This window comes from Epinephelus moara, chromosome 20, assembly GCF_006386435.1.
Source record: "Epinephelus moara isolate mb chromosome 20, YSFRI_EMoa_1.0, whole genome shotgun sequence".
In the NCBI taxonomy this organism is placed as follows: Eukaryota; Metazoa; Chordata; class Actinopteri; order Perciformes; family Serranidae; genus Epinephelus; species Epinephelus moara.
In genome coordinates, this window is record NC_065525.1 from 6,730,648 (window position 1) to 6,753,766 (window position 23,119).

Sequence of the window (23,119 nt, forward strand, 5' to 3'; positions counted from 1 at the left end):
TCACCGGGGCGACGGGACAACATAAGTCTCGAGCCCTGCTTTCTTAGCCTGTGCAAAACTGATGTGACAACAAAAAAAGTTGGTGAATGTTATCTTATTAATGGAAATATCAGTGATTTTATGGCAAGGAAGTAACTGTTTAGCATCAAAACACTAAGACATATTTTAGGATTTATTTATGCAATACTGTAATCCCAGCTCAGGAGAACCAGAGAGCTAACTTTAGACAGCTAATTCTAACAAACAAACTGCCTTCATTTGCTACGAAAACTGATGGCAATGTGCCCACTAAGATATTTGTTTTCACTTTGAAAAAGTCTTTTTGTATTGATCAAAGCCTAATTATGCCCAGTGTGATTAAATATACACTATAATGAATGAATGTTGTTCATCTATTGAGAATTTAGCTGCCATATTTTTAGTCATGCTCTTTGGAAATGAACATGTCACTCGTACACAGAATTTTTGCTCCTCAATATTAAAGATTTTGTGGTGTGCAAGAATAACTGGCTTTCTTACTGGTTTTCACTCAGCTAACATTCACACACGCCGCAGCCCTGAGTCTTGAGGTGACCTACTTGAGTTTGTTGGGGTCTTCCTGTGCAGGCTTGCGGAGGAAGGTGGCATTAGGGTTAGTAGGGTGCTCTCTCTGAGACCTCTCGGTCGCAGTTGGTTTGGGAGGAGCTGCAGCCGTCTTCTTGGCTGAACGCTTGATTCTCTCCTCCAGCATGCTCATGTCCTTCTCCGACAACTGGAAAGGATGGGGAAAAGAATAATGTAAAACTGTATGGAGTGGGTTTCAAGGTTGAATCACTTGACACCCTACAATGTGTGACAATGGTCTCATCTCTATCTTACATTTCCTATTAGTTTGTAGACCTGGTCCCCACAGACATTGTAGACAGCCACAACAGTGTTCAGGGCAGCATTGCGGACAGATGTGTCTCTGTCACCGATGTGAACAGCAATCTCCTTCAGAGACTTGGCTGGAGTCGGCTGGCATACATTCATCCCATAACCCTCTATCAAACAACCCAGCTCCTCCAGACATTCTGAGGACAAGAGGAAACCACAGACACAATGTTGTTAGAAAACTTTTTCACCATTAAATTGGCAACCAAGTATAACAATGGTATTGAATGAGGAGATGAGCATATCGTCTCAGCCTGAACAGAGACACAAGGAAAAGGAGTGCCCTTGGAGGGAAGTGAGAAAAGCCATAAGACTACATGATAAGTTTTGAAAGTTCATAATCTATTTGTTACTTGTGCAAGCTGTTTTGTTGGTTTGCCTGTTAGCAAAAGGCTTCTTATCGATTAATCTGTCGATTATTTTCTCAATCGTTGTTTGGTCTATAAAAGTGTCAGAAAATGGTGAAAAATGTTGATCAGTTTTTCCCAAAGCCAAAGACAACATCCCCAAATTTCTTTTTTTGTGCCTAATCCAAAGTTATTCAGTTCCTTGTCATAAAGAGGTAAAGATATTATTATAAATATTCAAAATTTAAGTAGCTGGAATCAGAGAATTTTGACATTTTTTCCCTTAAAAAAAAGGGAGAAAATTAATGTAGAACAGAACAGGTTTGGACAGAGATTGGTGCAGCTTGTGACAGGTAGCCCTCTGTCTGTAGAGACCTACCAGCTCTCTGTTTGGAGTTCTTGGACTTAGTTCCATCCATAAGGAAAGGGAAGACCTTGGATGCTGGGTAAACCTTACACAGCATGGCCAGTATGGCCCGAACATCTTTGCGGACCACATCCTTTGACTCTCCGACCTAAAGTAGGGAAGAAATTGTGAGCCAACAAAGCTTTGCAGTGGCTTCTTTTGTCATTCTGACCGTGATGTGCACTCACCTTGAGTATGAGGTAGGGGACAAAGGAGTTGGCCTCGTACTCAGTCAGGTGGTAGTCCTCTCTGTTCAGCATGGCAAACAGCAGCTTAAGATACTCCAGCACCTTCATCAGGACTGTGGTGTTGGTGTCAAAGAAGCGGAGGGTAAACCACTTCAGAATCAGGTCCAGACAGCTGATGGTGGCGTCGCTCTCACTTTCCAACCTCTGTGAAACACAAACACACATGCAGGCTTTACTACCAAAACTAGCCTGCTCTTAGTACACAATCTGTAGGTTTAGACCAACCACTACCTCAATCATGACTCCTATAGCCTTGACGTGTCTCTGAAAGTCAAAGTGAAAGAGCTCATCCTGCAGCCACTTCGCAAAGCAGGTGGACATCTGAGTTTTCAGCTGCTCAACATATTCATCTCGAGGAGTGATGAAGTTCCATTTCAAGATCTACAAAAGAAACATTTTGAGTTAAACTGAAATCAACAGTATGTCTGGGGAGTTTTGTGTAGGTAAGGCAGTGTAAAAGGGGCTAATAAGTAAACAAATGAAGTCTCCTCCAGCTTCAGTTAACCTCTCACAGATACAGTGTGTAACTGTTGCTGCACTGAGCTACTTGGGTCATGACATGTTTTCCAGCCAGTCTCATACCTTCAGTTGCTTCTCCTCTTTGATCCTCTGTTCCTTAGCATTGGGGATGAGAATGAAGATTGGCCCGGACCTGTCTTCATCATCCTTCACGCCTTTGGCTGCAGGCTTCTTACCAGCTGCACCCTGAGAGAGGGGGGGCGACATCATAGTGTAAGGGAGAGTGAGTGAACCAAAGTATTCTGTCTGTGGATGTGTACTTAGCATTGTGTGTAATCATGTTTGCTCATGGGCTTTGTGTGTGTGATTTAGATGATATGTAGTGGGTGTGTAGAGTTGACAGTAGAAACAGGAGACAAAGGAGTGTTATGCTGAAAAGATCTCAGTGCAGGTTAACACATAAACAGTGCAGGATCACTGATAAAATTCCAAAATATGAAACGCACACATTCAGAAACACAAATTCATGCAGTGGAGTGACCGAAAACCTCAAAGTGACACATGACCTCTCTCCCTTTATTTCTGTGAGCATGCATGTACTGCACTTTTTGATTTCTCTAATGTCAGCTCATTATTACAGGTTAAAGATTAAAACAAATTCACAGATCTCATTTCACCTGACAACTGTATGCCCATGTGCATTTGAGGATACAGTTGTATATTTAGTGGCAGTATTAGTGATTAGAGAGACACAGGATTAGACTGAGCCAAGACCCGACTGGGTCAGGGCAGAGAGAAGCTGGACAGGGGTTAACATCTGTCAAGCTTAAAAAAAGTGTCCACTGAGAAACTCCGTCCACATCTGCTACTCACTTACTCTAGAGCTTTAAAAAGTAGCAGCGTGTAGATGAAGTGTAAAAAAACAAACTGGACTGAGTTTCATCACAAGGACACCTGCAACACATCTACCTGTTGACTGCTAGCTGCAGCCTTTCCTTTGCCTGCAGGCTTTTTACTAGCATTACTGTCCTTGTCCTTGGAGGAAGGGGGAGGGACGGGTTCCTCGGGAGGGGAGGGAGGCTGGGTGAGTAGAGAAACCACATCATGTTTACACTTCATGGTCATGAAATGACAACTAAAAAAACAAAACAAAAAAAGCAAATGGTGTGCATAGTCAAAAAAGGAAATAATGTCAAATGTTCATGCTTGATATGCACAACCACTAACAGGAGTGATGGACGTGTGGATAAGGTACAGATCCTCTCTTAAGTGTCTAAAAATTTAAAACCATACACATGGTGGGGTTACATCGATTATGTTTCTCTCCATTCATTATTGAAATAAATGGGGAGTAGAATCCGCCTTGATCGCACCATAAATCCAATTCTAATTTGGCAAGACAGCCATCAAAATATCTAATAGGCAGTAGAAAGAATAACAAAATATCAAATGTCTCTGCTCTTGTGTGCACACTGAAATCAAAAACAGAAGTTGGTCCAAACAGACGTACCTTCTTTCCGGCTGCCCCTCCTCGGACCTTCTTAGCTTCAGGTTTACTGTCAACAAAGTCCTCAACAGCTGGCTGCCTGGAGGCTGCAGAGGAAAGGCATACTCAGCTCTCAATCACCCATTGCAGACACAAACTCACACACTGAGCTACCAATCAAGGTACTGGCTATTTTGCTAGGAGCAATGTGGGGTTCAGAGTCTTGCCTAAGGACATTTCAACAAGTGAATGGGAGGTGCAATGGATTCAACCCTGATATTCTTAGGTGACCCGCTCTACCCTGGGGACAAGAGGCAGCTTTCAGGCCGGAAAAACGAAGCCAACTCTTAAGTGCCCAAACCTGCAGTTCTTTGAAAAGCCACTTGAAGCTGGTTTCGGAAGCGAGTCAACCACCCTTGACCCCCATGTTAAAACACCCAACTTTACAGCAGGAATAAACATGTTTACAGCCTGGTACAAAAAATGGTTTGTGTCTCTAGAGCCAACTTCCCTTCTTATGAAAACTGTACAGGGGGTGATTATTTTTTTTAATAACTCACCTATTTACAATTTAGTAAGGCTTAAAATTACCCATTATTAAGGGCAAGGCTGGTCTGCTGTCTGCCGGTAGTGTCCTCGGCTTATCAGTCAAAGTCACCCCTCGCCCAAATATGGTCACTTCTGGCTCCAAAAAAACACAAGATGGCGATGGCCAAGATGGCGAACTCGAGACTTATCTCACTCAATTAATTATACAGTGAAGCTGATACCCAGCTACTTTGTTGGTGCTGCTAACTTGAGTGCGTGAGTGAGTAAGTAAGAAATAACTGGTGAAACCTGGACTGACCAGTTTTTTGCAAAAATTGAATTTCTAGCTCTTTTGGGACATTGGTCTCATAATTATTGGGAACCCTCCAATGCTAGCAAACAAACTTTTACCTACCCGCAGCCCAAAATCTTTAATGGCAATTGTCAATAGCCAGAACAGTCCGAAGAGTCTGACGGTCCGTTTTACTGTCTCTTATATGCACACTGTGAACGCTGAAGTTAGGGCTGTGCAGTATACCGAGTCGTACCGAAAACCGGTATTCATTTTCATTATGATATGAATTGTTCATATACCGCAATACCGGTGAATAGCCCAAACAACGTCCGGAATGTGCGTGGTGGGAAAGTGTTTCAGCGGGGACCCATTTCACCGCTGCACACCACAGGCGAGCTAGAGCCGGCGAGAGTGAGAGCATAGGGCAAAGTTTAGAGGCGAGAATGGCTGCCGGAGAGAGTTCTGAAAGCGAAGCAACTGTACGTGTTGCTGAAGAACACGATGACCCAGAAGAACTCACACCAAAAAGAGCAGTGTTTCCCCTATATGCAACTGAAATATGACTGCTCCTGCTGATTTATTTATTTTTTTCCCGTCTTAACTCTTTAGAAACTACCGTTATATTATTTGGCGCTACGGACGCTTCATATCCAGGCCTATAGAACAGGTCTATACCTTGTCCTTTCATTAAACAAAATAAACAGCCTTATGTTATTTATCTTGTTTACATGACGGCATGTCATTTCTGTCTCTACATGGTCGCATTTACAATTCTCCTCTGCTCTCTGTATCACGCACGGCGGAGTTTCGCCATGATGTGCGCGCACACGTACACACACAGAGACACAGACACGTACACACACAGAGACACAGACACGTACACACACAGAGACACAGACACGTACACACACAGACACAGACACACAGACACACAGACACACACACACACACGAGCACACGAGCACACTAGAGCATGGCTTGGGCCGCATTTTCCTGACCGAAGCCGAACCGAGTCCGAGACAATAATAACGGAGCACGGCACTAATGGAGCGAAGCCTGTGCTGCTTTCAGGCGTTGTCACGTAAATAACAAATTCCAGCACTTGAATAGGCCATAGCACAACATAGCAGCATGTCAAGTGGGCCGAGCCCAAGCAAAATACCGTCAAATACCGTGAAACCGATATGATTTATTTTATTTATTTTTTTTAAAAAAAGCCTGATATGAAAATTTTGTCATACCGCCCAGCCCTAGCTCAAGTCATGGCTTGACAATCAGTCCGCACAGTATGAGCACATACATCATGAGGTCAGATAAAACGATGGGTTTACATCGAAGTTTAGCGATTACAGTTATTCTATCAAATGAAAACTGGATCCAAAATTTCATCAGCTATTGGACCCAACCCTACTTTACATCACATGTATAACTACCACAAAGTAGCACAGATATAGTTAGACACTGAGAATTGGTCTTGATAAGAGACTGTGATCGTTAACAACCAGTCTTAAAGTCATTCATTGTGATGTCATACAAACCTGAAGCAGCTCTGCCCTGCTCTGCAGAGCCTTTTCCCCCTCCAGCTTTAGCGGGAGCAGCAGGTTTAGCCGGCATCACTGCTCTGGCCTTTTCCAACATGGCTAACACCTGATCCTTAGAGGCAGACTGCAGGGAGATGAGGAGAGAGACGGTCATTACTGTAGACAGTACAGCTATGAATCACTGGGGTCAAGCATTGAAAATGTCTATTCAAATGTGTGTCCACAGCACAATTTATTGGTTCAGTACTTTGAGTTTCCCAGCAGCCTTTTCCATCTTGTCATAGCCCAGGTGCATCATGAAGGTAGGCAGGGCATCCTGAGCTTTCTTCCTCACATCTCCATTTCTGTCCTCCAGGCAGGCGTAGAGCTGAGGGACACACAGCATCAGGTCCCCAGGTACTGTCCTCAGGGTGGGCAGCTTCTCCGCTAACCAGCTGAGCACCTAAGTGATGGAGATGGCAAAACATGAGTCTATGACATGGATGCTACAACAAACATTTCTTTTCCTATTCTAAATAAGCCAAATAAAGGACTTTCCTTCACAAACAAGACAGTAAATGTATGTGCTTCTGTGTACCTCCTGTCGAAGGAAGGGATTCTCTCTTTTCAGCTCCTCTGACAGGTCTTCTCCTTCCAGCCACTCCTTCATCCCAGTCTGCTCCACCCAGGCCTGCAGAGTGGTCATGGCAGCTGCCCTGACATTTGGCTGCAGAGGAACAGAGAGACATGTCCATCATCAGCGCACAGTCAGGGACATGACATCGTCCCCAGAGTGACACGTTTTCATATTCTCCTCTGATTTACTTTACTATTTTCACCACATACAGTCTGTACATTTCCAAAATGCATTTAACAATAGTAATTACACATTTCCATTTATTTGTTCTGCATTAGTACACTCTGCCTGTGTTGTACATTTCTCATTTTTAAGTATAAAATTGTAAACTGCTAATCTAATGTTGTATGTTATACCTAATGCCCCAACACTTTGTTTTTCACCCGTTGATACTCCAGTTTGTTTTGTTTTGTAGATCTCAGACTTTGTTTCTGCAAAAACTAATTTTTTTCCCTTGTAACTTCATAAAATGTATGATGCTAAGTATTAATGTTGCAAAATCAACAAAAAAGGTGTTTGTTGTGCTGTAAGGGCTCATTTCAGTCCATCTCAATGTAAATGCTACACCGTCATAGCTGTTGAATGTGGAAACACAGGTGTGTCTGACTTGAGTGTGTGTGCCCAGTACCTTGCTGTCTCCCAGTACAGTAATAACAGGAATTCCCAGTGCTTTAATGTGCTGCTTGAGTCCAGGTCCCATGGCTGTAGCCAGCTGCTGCAGGATAGTCAGGGTCTGCTGGACCTGGAGACCACAAGCATAAATCATTTTAACTTACGTTTTTATCCTGTTACTGTGAAAAGGACATCTTAAATCCTCTAACTTAAAACATCAAGATCATTTTGGCGTTGCTCCCATTTAGACTAATGAATTCAGAGCACTGATATCCTGCTTTCAATTATCCAATCAATATCACATCATACACCTTCACAAAAAACAAACAAACAAAAAATCTGGCCAATTTCTTTGTTCTCTAAATGTAAAATTTAGGGGTAACCATATAGCTTTTTTAGGTAGAGCAAAATCCTCAGTATGCAGCTGTAACATAGCAAAAATTAAATATGACCAATACAGATGATTTAAGATCCAAATGCAAAGTCATAGCTCTCTCCACTACTCCTCTCATATTTATGCCCAAACTGAAGGCCAACTACTGCAACATTAACAAAAAAGGACACATGAGCAGCCAGTTACTTTATTGTTCAGATAGTTTTTCTTCAGATATTTAGTGCTGAATGAATCTTTTCCAAATGGCTTGGATATTTTCACATGAATGTAAGTATAAGGTCTCACTCAGTTGTAGTGGACTCATCCAGAAACAGCCAATTAATGGGGAAACCAACTGAGACTTCAAATTAACTACATGTGGAAAATGGTAGTAAAAGGAGGGTAATCTAATTAGTCTCAATCAAATGAAACAAGTGACAATATGTTAAATGAACATCTATACTGTCTACATATATGTAGTCTTATGTTAAAACAAAGCTATGCTGGATTAGGGGTGGTAATCACTAGAGGACTAGCAATGCGATATGCTTAGTATTGCGATAAAATATATTGCGATATATTGTGATTTATTACTTTTTTTTCCCAACTGCAAATTATTTCCCTAAAGGAAACTTTGTCAACATCGATTTTACCTCATAAGATAAAGTTTTCATCTGTTCATCTGACTTTAATCGTTTTTATTGCAGCAAAATATGATGCAAAGCAGACAGACTGAAGAACACCATCATGAAACCTGTCAGATATGCTGCATACACCTGACAAACTGAACTGTTGGCAGATTTAACACCCTCTGCAAGGCCACAATAAGCATGTGAGTAAAACACTTCCCTTCACTTCCATGTTAAAAATCCAAAATAAGTTTGTTTAAAATGTTTGGTTTAAATTATTAACAGTAAATTTCTGATTTCTTTCTCCAGTGCCTCCATCTTTGTTTTGATGAACTTGCTGCCAAATGCCACTGACTGAAACCTCTGCTGACCTCACCAGGAAAAAAACATTTGCACCATCTAGTGGACCTTAAAAGCAACTGATTTTATTATTCTAGTACCAAAAGTTGTATTAAAATGTGTATTTGCAAAAATTAATACCATATATAATAAAAGATCAATACTGGCCATTTGCAGAACAGTCACAGCCTTTACACAGCAGGACAGGTCTGCTCTCTTACTAACCAGGATCTTGTTGGAATCGCTGAGTCGTCCTTTCAGGGCCAGAGGCAGGTCTCCAATATTGGCTGTGATGAACTTGGCCTCTGAGATGATAGCGGCAGTCTCATCCAGACCCTCCTTCCTTATCTTCCAGTTCTTATCCCCAATTTTAGCCACCAGATCAGATGAGATCTTGTCACTAAAAGACGGGAGGGAAGAGAGAGAGACATGAAAGGGAGCGAAAACAAATACCATATTTCACAATCTAATAGGTACAAAATCAATCACATGCGAACTGAATATTCTTGACTCAGCTTTTATTCTGAAGAATTAAGCATTTTAAAAAATACTTATGCATAATATAATATTAGAAATATTATTTTCTAAATATAAGAGCAAAGGGAGGTGCTAATGTCAAGACCCTCCCCCTCACTCTCACTCATATATTCAAATATGACATTAAAGCATATGGGCTGATGTGATTTCTCAAGAGTATAGTATCATTATAGGCATCATTTAAAAAAGTAATTATTAAATACTTTAAGACATTTAGTGGCTATAAATTAAGAAACTAGAAAAAAAAATCTAATTAAAGACCTTTTAAGATGAATCCACAGAGATTATGTTTTCAATTATGGTAAAGTCCACAAAAGCTGTGTCCTACACAGTCAGCATTTGGTTACCCGATATCTGTTCTGGGCAGTAGGTCCATGATGTCCTGTCCTCCTCCTCCTCCTCCTCCATCTTCTTCCTGCTCCTCACCATCATCACCCTCCTCATCTGCCGCTGCTGCTGCTGCTTTCTTTGTGAATTTGCTTGGAGCCGGTGGAGACTGGCCCTGCATCTGTGAGGAAGAGACACATACACATCGAACTTTTATTTTCCTTGTCCTGTCTCATTCCCTGCACATAACTTGTTGTCAGGGCAACCAAGTGGCAAAGAGGTCCCTTTTTTTCCTGTTTTCTTCTGTTATAAATGTAATTGAAAAATCGATCTTTTGTATTCTCTCATCCACCCAGAGAGTCCCTACCTTCTCAAACTCTGCATCTATCTGTGCGAGGAGAGCAGGCTTCTCATCTTCAAAGAACATGCGCAGAGGAGCTCCCATGTAGAGATACATGACTCCCAGCAGGGTGATGGCAGCCGTGCGAACAGCCGGGTTAGTTGCTCCCAGAGCTGTCTTCACATTGTTGATGAAACCCTTCACATTGATACTGGAGAGAGGAGAGGTCAAAGGTCAACAGATTCCCTTTAGGTGTCGTACCATCTTTTGTCCATTATCCTGAGCCAAAACACTTTCAAATTTTATAATTTTGTAGATAAAAATGCGCTGAATTGTTAAAACTACGAGTAAGTTATAACAATTCTAACTTAATGTTTTTAACTTATAATGAGTATTGAAATAAGGACTGTAAATTACCCAGCAAAGCCAAACTCCTTCATTGCATTAGCCAGCCAGTTGAGAGTCTCTGCCTGGTTTTTAGGGTTCTTCTGTGCAAATGCCATGGACACAACCTGACAAATAAAACACAAACTGTGTAAATACACTATATCCAACATTGTTGTTATCATCATCTGGCCCGTTAATCATTTTCAAATAAAATGTAAATTAAAGTTCTATGTTGACAACTTAAGCAAAAAAGGTTTAGTTCTCCTCCGTCCAGAGAAACGGTCTACAGACCTGTTCTGCAGTCCATGGCAGTGAGCAAGCCTCTGCAATACCAGTCAATCCCTCTTTGGCGTTTCCGCCACATTTGACATCTCCAACTTTATCCACTAAGCCGTCCAAAACCACAGAGGCTGACGTCTTTGAAAACTGTCCTCTCTGAGCTATAAGAGCCACGATGTGCAGCTTCATCTGCATCACCTATGAAAGGGAGAGACAACATTAGAATCATCAGTATCCATCCCAACAGTCTACCTACAAACAGGCTATTCTAAAGCCTCCTACAGACTGTGAGATTTAGCAATATTTTAAGTTTAGTGCAGCTACACTGTGTGACATGGATCTAATAAACTGAATGAATGAAATGTATTGGGATTTGCTATAGTGGCATTTATGCGTGTAGACAAAGTCTGAAGAAGAGGAAGAGAAGGAGGAGGAGGAGGACCACCGTTTCAGAGCCGCGACCAAAGATATCGGCATGTTTCTTTCATGATGGTCATCTTTCATCCGGGACAGCCCAAAATTGCAGTGTATACCGGGTGTAAGGGAAGTCAGCTAGATAATATTAGACCAATCCCATGTGCCACACGCTGAGTACCAGTTACTACCATCAGGGAGGATTAGAGTACCACAGTGTCGACTGAATAGCTTTAAAAACCACTTTAATCCCCACTTAATAAAATAAATAATTTTTTTTATGAATGCAGCATGAGTGGAAGCCCAACCCAAATGTCCTACAATGTGGAATAGCAAAGTGAATCTTGACACTTAAGTTTGTTAATTCCAAGTTCGAGCAGCTGCTGTCACATCTCTCCAGGAAACGGACTGTCAGTCGGCTCTGACTTCAGCTGCTGAGCTGCAGAGACAGTTACCTGAAAGTTGGTCTCCTTCCAGCCTGGTTTCTTGGCCAACATCCTGACTAAGGCCTGGCAGGGCATCTCCGTCTTATCCATGGTCTCAACAGCCTAAAGTCATACATGAATTCATACATTAATATTCCTGCTTATTACTGTCTCATAGGTAGTGACACATCAGTATTTTCCATGCTTCTAACAGACTTTAATGTGCAATGTAAAGTTTTTAGTGTTTCACACTGAAACACTCAATATGCGTTACTTCAGCAACTGATATTTTTCTGAAATGAAAAACTTTTAGTACTTTAGTACCAAGTTGGGGTGCAACTAATGATTACTTTCAGTATTGATTAATATGCAGATTATTTCCTCAATTAATCATTTTGTCTGTTAAATTTCCAAAAATAGTGAGAAATGCCTATAACAATGCTCAACAGTCCATGGCGAAGTATTATAATAGCTTATTAATTCAACCAAAAGTCCAAAACCCAAAGATATTCAATTTACTTTGATGTGACAAAGAGAAGCATCACATTCACTTGTGAGGAGCTGGAGACAGAACATTCAGCAGTTTTGTTTGGAAAAATAAAATAAAATTATAGATCATCAAAAGCAGATGAATTTCCAGTCAATCTACTTCTCGTTATATAGGTAGTTGCACCTCTAGAAATGAACTAGAGCATATCAGTTTGTGTCCTTTGAGAACAAATGCCAAAGCATGACAGGCCCCATCATTTTTATGTAAACAGATAAAGAGACTTTACCCTCTGGAACTCCTCCATACTGGCCAGTCTCTCCTTCCAGTTGGCTGAGTCCAGCTGCTGAATACAGGAGGCAGGAAGTACAGCTGCTGCACGCTCCTCACACACCTCAGTCTGACAACACACACACACAGACACACAACATTTAAGTCAGTAGAAACTCCGACAGCAAAATATTGGCTACAATGTGGAGTCACTTGACGTACCAGTAGCACGCATACAAGACGTTTAGGGTACAACATTAAATTGTAGCGTCTACTAAAAGTCTGCATGTGAGGTGTTTAGGGGACATCTGTAATCTGTGGCTACAGAAAATAACCTGGGTTATACCATGGTGGCTGGCTGCAGTGTGGGTCATAAACCCCACCCCCTCCATGTTAGCAGACAGGACATGGGCCAAACTGTTTCTGTCATTTTAGGTAGTTCTTATCACACTGATGCAAGTTCAAGTGTTCGTTTTTTCTGATAAGTGTGTTTTAATTAGTATTTGATGTTACTGCCTGTTACTTTGCACAACTTAAAAAAAAGTTATATTCTGATCAAATGTTGTGAGGCACGTAAACACATATCTTATTTGGCTAGCTTTATTTAGCCACCATGTAAACAGTTATATTATAATCTCTTACCACAATGATTATATTCAGACTGAAGGATTACTGTCAATGTAATTGCAGCTGTTGTCAGAATTAAAGGGTTTGCAGATTCCCAGGGGGGTACACGCTATTACTGTACAGGTCTGGATATAAGAGGACTTTTTTTCCACCAAGTTTTGTTTGACAAAGTAATAGGACTGGACATCTACATATTTACACACAACAGCAGGTGTTCTCTTTCAATGCAGGCTCTTGCATTACATCATGCTACATACACCATTCGAGGCTGACAAATTGCTTCAAGCTTGTTTATCAAGGTTCTTTCAGCCTTAGAAGTGTTAAGGAGGCCCAGTTCAACCTACAGGAGTTGCTGTAGGTTTCATATGATGTTTTGCTGCCTCAGAGGAAATAAATGTCTTCAAGGGAAAACAAGTTCAGTAGTGTTTCCCAATGTGTGTACTGCAGAAATGAACCAAGAATGAACAGCTTCATAGAATGTCATCATGAATCACTTAGACATCAGACAGAGCAAATCATTCTGGCCATCTGACATCAGTGTATGAGTATCTGGCTGAACACAATGAATAAGCTAGGATTTCTTTTTCTTTTTTTTTTCTCTCAGAAGAAATGTTTATATTATGAGAACTCCCTCTCTGGACTAACATTATCTTGGGGAAACATTCCAAACAATACTAAATACTTACAAAAAACAGATGTTGGAAAGGGGGTGATGGTCATCTTTTATTTGGGCCTATACTGAATGCACCCACATTACTGTGACACACTTTGTCACAAAAGCTTCAACTGGAAGGTAAAAGTATGCAGACAGACTTACTGAGAGTTCACTCTCTGTGAATTCTTTACTCTCTGGGGCCTTCTTGGTTTTTCCACCAGCTGCAGATGTGGCTTTGCCTTTTTTAGATGGACCTGCTGACGGCTGCAGATAGGAGAAACAGTTCCTTCAGGTCATACTGTCCATAACTCAGCAACACTAGGGTAGAATCAGGTAACAAATTTTTTGTAGTTTTCTGTATGTGCATTGTTCAGAGAATACCTTGCTGGCAGCACCACTTTGGGTCTTCCTGGGTGGGGCAGAGGATTTGGCTGGAGCTTCAGCAGGAGGAGGAGCTTTAGCTGCTGGCTTCTTTCCCCCTGCTCCACCACCGCCACCACCACCACCTCCTCCTCCTGCACCCTTCTTCCCTCCCGGGAGCTCCACTTTATCAGCAGACTCCTTTATCTGTTTACACATGTAACAATGAACAGTGGTTAGCAGTGCATTTCAACTGAAATGGGAGTCTTCTCCTCATTTGAATTCATCCATGCTGACAAGCGTCATCCTCATCTCACTGATTCTTACCTTATCCAGTTTGAGTTTATCCAAATCAGACAGGAAAGTGTTCACAGCTTTCTCTCCCACCACTTTCATGGCTGTCCCTAAAGCTTCAAAGGCAGCGTCACGCACCTCTGGAGCTGAGTCGTTCACTTGCTGAGATGGTTAAAGAGAGAAGTACAGGAACGCTTTTAAAAGGTGACCCTTGAAATGTAAGCCGGGTTGGGAGTGTTATCAGCTGATTAATAGGCTATTGGCTTTTTCCTGTTCCAAACTATCTTTATTATATCGGCCTTTAAAAATCCACTATCAGTCGACCTCTAGTATTAATACATTACTTTCTACAGCCTGGCAGCAGTACTTAACTGCTTTTTGTTGTATTTTACCTTAATCACACAATATGTAATTTTCTGCCACTAAGGGTCTCTCAGTCAAAACAATAACAAACGACAGAGTAATGCTGTCATTGCAGTCAGTTTCTCCCAGTTAGGATTCCTTCAGTGTTCATTTCCAGGAGGTTTTTACCAGGAGCCAAATTATCCGCAGAGGCCTCTTCCCTTTCAAAACAAACAGACCCTGCAAGTTAAACTGGTGAAAACACTAAAGCAGTTTCACGTTAAAAATCAGTGTCTCTCCGACGCTGTTTGACATGTCAGGGGCTGGGGCTGAGCCACCGCTAATGTTTGCCCAATTTGTCTCTGATAACTTAAGATCCAGATGCCAGATGACAAAAATCCTTCAAAATGACCAAGTTTTAAAAAGTGTGTCGTTAAAATGTGGCTTAAAACTGCATTAAAAGTCAATTCATGACATCCTCTGGCAGATAACTTACACAAGTACACAACTAACAAAATATGCAACAGTTGTCAAGTTGTTTTTGGATATTTCAGTGCAAAAAATGTACATATTACATCTTTAACTTTATTTCAGTCTGATACTGTGATGGCATACTAAAAGAAACTAAAATCTGTTTATCATCATGTACATCATTACCAAAAGGAAAAGGTAATCATGCTGTTAAGATATTTCGACATGGGCGCTGTGTACCTTGATGAGAGCAGCACAGAAGGGTTTGAGGACGCTCTTTGGCAGCGTGGCCTGTGTACAGTGTCTGAAGGAGCGGGCCAGGAACAGAGAGGCCTGCTGCTTAATGGACGGGTTCTTATTGTCCATCACAGCCAGGATGTCCTCTGACAGGTTCTGAAGAGTGGTCTGGGAAAAAAAAGAAAAAGAGATGATGTCATATTAAATATGACACTGTACAAACAACAGATAAAAACAGCAATCCATCAATCTATCCAACTTAGATAAGGATGTCTTCTGAAATATGTCAGAAGTTGTTCTGGAGAGTCAGTAGAAGAGTGCTCTATAAATAACAACAGTCATTAAGTTAAGGATCAGTCCACGAGGATTTGCAGCAGCCTCGTAGATTTGTGTCAAGTCAACCGTAGAATGATTTTTGAAGGAAAAAAGGATTACTTTAGTCAACGTTATGGGGGTATTAGGTAAGGTACAACTTCTGCAAAACCAAACAGGGAACTAGAGGTACAACTAATGATTATTTTTAATATCGATTAGTCTGCCCATCATTTCCTCTATTGTTCAAGGAATAATTCAGTCGATACAATGTTAGAAAATAGTGAAAAAATGGCTATCGGATAGGTCAAAAGCTCACAGTGATGTTTTTTTTTTTTATTTAATCCGACCTACAGTCCATTCAAGTCCTATTCTTTCTCTCCCCTTATTTTCTTCCCTCAGTATCAGATACAATAAAGAAAGCAGTCAAATGCAGACTATACTTACAGTGAGGAAAATGGCGTCGATAGCCTCCTGCAGGGCTTGAACAACCTGAGGCTTCTTCTCCTTGAACTTCTCCAGAATAGTTGGAACCACCTAAAATACAAACACAAAACACACAGAGCTCTAATTTAGCAGTTATCAGTGATGCTGAAACATGAAATAACACTGTCACGTGACTACAGTTAAATGTGTGTCAAGAAAAAAAAAAAGTACATCTTAAATTCTCAAGTAGTGTTTACATCCTGAATGTGACATTATCTATTTTTTAAGTTCAATTCATGTTATTCCCACCTACATGAATGCAGTGCTGGCAGTCTGCTTGAAGATGTAAGAAATAACTAGTCTTTTGATTTAATTGCCCAAACCATTAAAAAAATGGATACATCACATTTAATGGCATTCAAAACTCACAAAAAGAAAGAAACAAAAAGTTGTTACAATGTCTGATGGCCACCATAGCTACATATATCCAATAGCTTCACTGAAGTGAAAACACACAACTTTTCACTGAACATTTTGAGACACATAATTATGAAAAGTTAACAAAACTGCTGTCATAACATAAAGAGACTGCTTTAACTTACCTGTCCTGCATAGGTTCCAAACTTCTTCCTGAGGCCAGTGGCCAGTCCAGCCAGACACTTAGCTGCCAGCGCCACCAGCATCACATTGGCATCTTTCCCCACAACCTGAAATATACACGAGTAAGTATATGATGCAGAGTCACCAGGTCCCCATCAAACCTTATTTATGATGAAAAATTTAAGACTGCCTAACTGAAAATGTGAGATATACTTAGTCTTTACCTTCTTCAGAGCTCTGACGAGGTCTCCATAGTCCCCGTTCTCTAGTTTGGGGTTCTTTGACAGAGCCTCTACTGCTTCCAGAGCTTCTTTCCTCTCCTGCCACTTTTTAGCTTCCTGCAGAAACAGAGCACACAATTTGCTGCAATATTTCAGGTGCCATCTCACAAAAGCTTAATTACAAAAACACACTTATCATTTTCCAGTTTAAAGTATCTCAGTAGAAGAATCTGGGTTAAATAACTCACTTGGAATTTTGTCTTGGATAACTTAAAGCTGAGGTACACAGTTTTGTTCTGGTGTCAATGGGCAAAAATCCCATAATAAACCTCCTCTTGACTCTTTTCAGGATTTTGAAAATCTAGCTCATGACAAGAGACTTTGACCAGTCACAGGTCATTTCAGAGAGAGGGAATTCCTTTTGGCTGTTCTACATATGCAGCTGTTTGTGCATGTCCTTTCAGTGAAAGTCTGATTCACCACCTCACCAGGAGGAGAGTGGGCAGACGCTTTGGAGCTGGACCCCCCATCAGCAGCCACAACCTCAATCCAGTCGGCACAAATCCAAGCTCTGGGGGGCCCCTGGATCAGCAAACTTTCTGTTGCTGCCTTTACACAGGTTAGACCCAGCGCTGCTGCTGGCCTCCAGCCCAATGTGACACCCAGCACTAGGGGGTTGCTACCCACTCTCCTCCCAGCAAAGCAGTCCACAGCAGCAGGAAGTGGATGGTGGGACCGAGGCGTGGCTAGCAAGCTAATTCTGGTCTCATTTGTGGTTTGATAAATAGAGAAAGAGAGAGAGAGAGTGGAGCAAGGAGGGGCTGAATGAATGAGGGCAACTCTACAGTGAAACAACATTAAATAAATCAGTGTATACACTGTAAACACAGGTTACTGTATGAAGCGTGTGCATATGTCTGGTCGTCTGGTGGGGGTGGGGGTTAAGGAGGAGGGTGCATTTCCAAATTCTGCAGGGTTTTTTTTCCTCTCTTTTTTTTTACCCCCTTTTCCATATTTCTGCCTACCCCAGCCTTATAAGGCTATCCAAGACGAGGCTTGGCCAGTTAACACAGACTGTGTGTTTTTAAAAGGGGGTTTTGAATTGTCTTCTACAGAGTTAGACAAACGTACTATTTTGTCATAGAAGTCTTTGGGCATCTTGGACAGAATCTCCACAGCTTCCAGCAGTTCATATGGATCCACTGCTGTCACTGTTTCCGCCTCATCATCTCCTGAAAGAGAAACGGAAGAGGAGATAGCACCAGATCATGAGTCTACAGCTCCAAAAAACAAAAAAAGAAAAAGTTTTTATAACAGTTATTCTGTTTTGCTACCTAGTCAAACCTACCATCAGACTGGTCTCCTCCTTGTGCTTGCTGCTGTTCAAACTTTGCCTTCAGGTCCTGCTGTGAGCGCAGGAACCTGGTCTGCTTGGGAGGAGTTGTAGGCAGCTTCACCCACTCCTCCTCCAGCTCCTTCAGCTGCAGAGACAGAGAACAAGCATGGATTGTTTAGTTTAACTTGATTCTGAAAGCCGAATATGAAAGGTGGGCAAGGATGTGCAATGATGAGCGTGTCCCACCTGTACAGAGTTGATGTTTTGAAGTGGTGGTCTCAGAGCATCTCTGATCCATTTGTAGATCTCTATAGCCAGCTGCTTGACTTCATCTCTCACCGCCTTCTCTCTGGACTCAAACTGCTTGGATAAAATCTTCACTACTGGCTTCAATGTCACTATCTTAGATCCAAACTCACTGAGGAAGATGATGACAGACCAAGAGGTGACAAATGGTTAATGTCACTGACAGGAGATGGAAGACTGCCATACTAAATTGCCAATATGACTTTTTTGGCCATTAATAATCAAATTGATATTTAACAGCTCTGAACATTTCTGGTAGTAACACATGTCAGTCTGCATGTTAATTTTGCTACTCTTTGCTACTCCAGTATAGTAGTAGTACTAGCACTATATTGTACCACCACAAAGCTAATAAGGTTATCATGCTGCACTGGTTAGCTAGCTGCCGCCGCTCTGTATTGTGCACCACTCCAGTCAGTGAGCTAGCTAGCATCACTGCTCAATCAGCGATTACTGCTGGTGACCCCCTCCAGACCCATGGTGCCGCTGCTATGGAAATATTGTGCCCACCCTCCAGTCTCCCTTCCAGTCGTCACAGTGAGTAGCCGGCTTAATTTTGAGCCGAAAAACCCCTTTAGCATAGTTAACTACTGTTAGCTCTGTTAGCAATGTCAGCACTGCCAGCAAAGCTAACATAGTTAACAATGCTAAAGTGGTTCTGTGGCTCAGTATATAGCTGCTTACTCACCCAGGCGACCTGAGAAGAGACCTGATGGTGGTCACCGAATCTCTTATACTTCACATCATTTGGCGTTTCTTCAAATTAACTGGTTAGTTATGCGTTGATGGGTGTCAGGCTATCGAAAGCAAAATTCACCGAAACTGACACACTTAGACATATGGCTGACATGTTTTTTTTCTTCAATTACAATAAACAAATGAGAATGAGAAAAACCTACGGCTAAAAAATAGGCTGAGAAAATGAAAGTATAGCATTTTGTTGCACCAGGACAGAACTGTATTATTGACAAATATCTATTGCCAGTGTCCGAAATTAACTTTTAACTCACCGGCCAAGAGGACTGGTACATCCACAGGCCAAGCATAATTTTTAACCAGCCAAAATAATAAACTGCCTTTTGTGTCACGTGTATATTTGTTTCAGTACATTTTATTGAGATAATAAGGTGTTTTGCTAAAAACAAACTTAAAGTAGAGACCAGAACAAAAGCTGAAGCAAAATTACTCTTATACAGCTGTGGTTCCCAATCTTTTTCCTTAAAGAACCCCTTCTCTATCATTGAGAGACTGATGAGCATTTACAGTGCAGAACAACTGACTACAATAACTGCAGGAAGTTTGTATAAAATGAGCCATTTGGATGAATTTTGAGTAGATTATTTCCTGTGACCATCAGAAGAGTTTTCCTGCTGTTTTTAGTAACTTTTAATAAAATTCTGTATGTCGTACGATACATACTTAACAGGCTTCTTTTTGACAAATTCAGTGTTTTCCTCTCCCTGACTCTTAGCCATTGTTATAGTAGTTTTAAAAGTGTACTTTTGTAATGCAGGGCGAGGCTGTTTTGCAGAGAGGGAAGGTTCTGTGAATATAGCTTGGGTTCAGGTCTTCACCGTGCCTCATCCTGAGAGGTTTTTTTTAAAGTTTATATCTTCAATAATAGTACAAACTTTAAAAATAGGACACTTGTTTAGTTTTCTTTACAGAAATAAATTAATGCTGAGTTATACATCAACTATATATTTAAAAACAAAAAAGTTTTCTTAAACCCCCAAAAAGCAAAGTCTCGTGACCCCATGTGAAGCTTTGGTGAACCCTTGTGGGGGTCAGGACCCCCAGGTTAGTCTCAGAATGTGAATAAATTCCCTCTGGTGATCAGTGATGCAGTGTATATGGGCTTTTATGGTGAAAGGTAAGAACGAAAGAAGTGAAGCTGTGATGTGCTGTTCACAGGGAGACAATTAAGAGTTTGCCATCTTGTTTTAGACTATGGGGCCTCCATGTTATTATTTCATTACCATCATAAGTATGGGCACAACTCATAACCATTAGTTCTACCTTAGCATGGCGGCAGCTAGCAACGGGCCAACAGAAAGTGATATTTTAGCAGATCAGCTGATGTCTCATACTGACGAGAGAGGAGCAGTAGAGTAAGGTGACCACAAATGAAAGCAGCACACGGTGGAGACTCAGCATAGTAATCAATTACATGACTACTGTGATAAAAAAAACATTTACTTGCCAGTGTGGCCGACAGACTTCCGAAATTTACTTGCAAAATGGAAAATCTACTCGCATTTGGCACTTGGCTTGGTTTTTCCATTGTTCAAAGTCATCTTTAATCTTTTGCAGTAAAAAAATAATGACACTAAATTCAAGTCTGAATACTTCATTTAGATTCGACATTACTCTACATGAACTGTGAGACATTTGACAGATTGAGAAGAATGTTTGGAAGTCCTCAACCCCAGCTGAGTTTGGTCTTGGACCAGTTGACAGAACAGGCAGACGCTTGACCATAACTGCTAATCAGATTATGGACTGACAGAGGAAATAGTTAAGAATTATAAACCAGAAAGTAGCACTAACCTGAGAGCCTTCCTGAGTGTCTCGATGCAGGCGACCACTATCTTGGGGTTCTTGTTGTCCAGTCCTTTGAGCAGCTCGTCTTGAACCACCTCGCCCTTTTCTATCTCAATGTACATCAGACAGATGTCTGTGCCTAGCTCCTTAGCCCGGGCCTTTGGCTGGTTGAACACTTTGGTCACAACGCCGGACACCACCTCCCCTGTTGTCCTGTAGCAAAGGGCAATGACACAATCAGCCTGGCAAAACACACCAGACACACTTATGGATACAATCTTATGAACATAGCTACCTGACATGGACTTTTAAAGGCACAAAAACATGGATATACCTGGATTTAATCTGATCAAAGTTATTTATAACTTATATACTATATATACACAGCTCTGACAACCAGCGATCTGCAGTACATCTGGCTCCAAACTGGACTGAATTCATTCGAGGTTGGTGGCTCAGCATGACAACAGGATTACCGCCATGTATCTCCATATCTAACACTGTAAGTTCATATTCAGCCTGATTAGGTGCGGCTGAGGCTGACTCATTGTTTGCCATAGATCTTTCTCACAATGGACCTCTTGACTAGACAAATAGTTGTAACCACCAACACAAAAGTAGCTGCATTTGATCCATGTTTACCAGTTCCAGAGGCATTCCATCATTAATGTCACAAGCTACAATAAAAAAAACATCTGTCATGCAAGTAAATGTTGGGTAGCATTGTACTGTCAGTGCAGCTGGGAGCACCGTGGCCCAGTGCCCCAAGTACTATAGTTTGTCTTATCTCAGATCCATGCTCTAGGTTTTTCTTTGTCCCTCTACTTTCCAGCATTTTCACAGCACGTTCCTCTCACATCCACTCAGCTACACCTCTGACTTCAGTGATCATCACATCACATTCCTTCTTAGCAGGTTTGTTTTGAAAATAAAAAAGCTTTTTAAAAAAATCCTCTGTCTCTCCCATTACTGGTTTGGTGAGACAATGGCAGTTCCTTCACACTGGGACAAACATATTGCCTCTGGTCTCAACGGATGATCGTAATACAATCGTTTCTTTTTTTGGATAATTTATTCAGTGACCAGAGAACACCTCCGAGCTCAGTCAGCTGACTGCCAAAAATGACACTGTGTCCCGAAAGCCTGCTTCGCTAGCAGAATAGCCTAACTGGAGCTGATGCATACAGTATTACCAAGATCAACTGCCAGGCCTCTCACCATACACAACAATCAGGTTGACATCAAGTTCCTCTGCAGGAAAACCCAGAGAAGGGTTCAACACAAACCTTTCTTAAAAATAAATTAAACAAGGGGAAAGATTTCCAATTAAACTTTACTCCTTTAAACTACGCATTTCCTTGACTAAACACTGATTATAGCCTAAAGCCTACTCAAGTGGCCAACCCTGTTTTGAGCATATCTACTTGTGCAGTGGCCTGTCTGCGTCGCTCTGCAATTACACCTCCAAAACATTAGTTGGCCGTGGTGTTTCTGTGCCACTGTGTTGAGTTTCTGTGAAGATGAATTAAACTATCGCACCTAAAAAACACGTAAAACATGGCTTGATTGTAACAACATTAGGGAAAAGTACAAAATTCAGCTCCATTATAACTCACAATCACAGCATGCTAACATAACTAGCATAAAGCTATGACACTTAGCAGTGAAGTCCTGCATGAAAAAATGCTGCCCTCTCGTAAATTTGAATATACCCATCATGGTGGCACAGTTGGGTGCTACTGCAAAACAACAAAGGGCTCAACTTTTGCTGCAATGCAACACCATCTGTCAGGGCATTGCGTTGGCTACTCAAAAGCACACTCCTTGCAGATTACTTTGTAACATGACCGCAGTTTGTCTGCAATTTACCTCACAATCATCAAAACGAAAGATAAAATTGTTCAGTTTAGCATCATGATAAATTTCCTGAACTTTAATATTCCTGTCTGTGAGTATTACAAACACTTGTGCAGCGTTTCAGCATCTGGTAAGCCTTTAAAAGAACCTGTTAATTCAACTGGACTGCATTTCATTGTCTCACTGGTGCCTTCAGCAACACGCCTCCACCAGCGCAGCCTCCTGCACTGTTGTAACACAGGGCGGTTTTAAGCCCGAATCTTGCTAATTTCAG

At 41.4% G+C, this 23,119-nt stretch overlaps 1 protein-coding gene across 2 annotated transcripts in view; it reads right to left on the reverse strand.

Annotated features, from left to right (window-relative positions):
* ckap5 (cytoskeleton associated protein 5) overlaps nt 1–23,119 on the reverse strand; it is a 42,001-nt gene that overhangs the window by 12,502 nt on the left and 6,380 nt on the right. The window contains exons 4-33 of one of the 2 annotated variants that reach the window (XM_050072648.1): nt 20,995–21,201; nt 18,385–18,556; nt 18,151–18,283; nt 17,934–18,034; nt 16,806–16,919; nt 16,584–16,688; nt 16,003–16,092; nt 15,247–15,411; nt 14,227–14,355; nt 13,921–14,106; nt 13,702–13,803; nt 12,277–12,387; nt 11,531–11,623; nt 10,674–10,859; nt 10,413–10,507; nt 10,023–10,206; nt 9,676–9,836; nt 9,017–9,191; nt 7,467–7,580; nt 6,800–6,928; nt 6,470–6,664; nt 6,220–6,346; nt 3,883–3,965; nt 3,342–3,452; nt 2,496–2,618; nt 2,145–2,294; nt 1,854–2,057; nt 1,639–1,774; nt 859–1,052; nt 579–751 (exon numbers count right to left, since the gene is read on the reverse strand). In XM_050072648.1, the coding sequence (XP_049928605.1) occupies nt 579–751; nt 859–1,052; nt 1,639–1,774; nt 1,854–2,057; nt 2,145–2,294; nt 2,496–2,618; nt 3,342–3,452; nt 3,883–3,965; nt 6,220–6,346; nt 6,470–6,664; nt 6,800–6,928; nt 7,467–7,580; nt 9,017–9,191; nt 9,676–9,836; nt 10,023–10,206; nt 10,413–10,507; nt 10,674–10,859; nt 11,531–11,623; nt 12,277–12,387; nt 13,702–13,803; nt 13,921–14,106; nt 14,227–14,355; nt 15,247–15,411; nt 16,003–16,092; nt 16,584–16,688; nt 16,806–16,919; nt 17,934–18,034; nt 18,151–18,283; nt 18,385–18,556; nt 20,995–21,201 (4,248 nt within the window). The remainder of the gene's footprint in view (nt 1–578; nt 752–858; nt 1,053–1,638; nt 1,775–1,853; nt 2,058–2,144; nt 2,295–2,495; nt 2,619–3,341; nt 3,453–3,882; nt 3,966–6,219; nt 6,347–6,469; nt 6,665–6,799; nt 6,929–7,466; nt 7,581–9,016; nt 9,192–9,675; nt 9,837–10,022; nt 10,207–10,412; nt 10,508–10,673; nt 10,860–11,530; nt 11,624–12,276; nt 12,388–13,701; nt 13,804–13,920; nt 14,107–14,226; nt 14,356–15,246; nt 15,412–16,002; nt 16,093–16,583; nt 16,689–16,805; nt 16,920–17,933; nt 18,035–18,150; nt 18,284–18,384; nt 18,557–20,994; nt 21,202–23,119) is intronic. The other variant, XM_050072649.1, reaches the window with a different exon arrangement.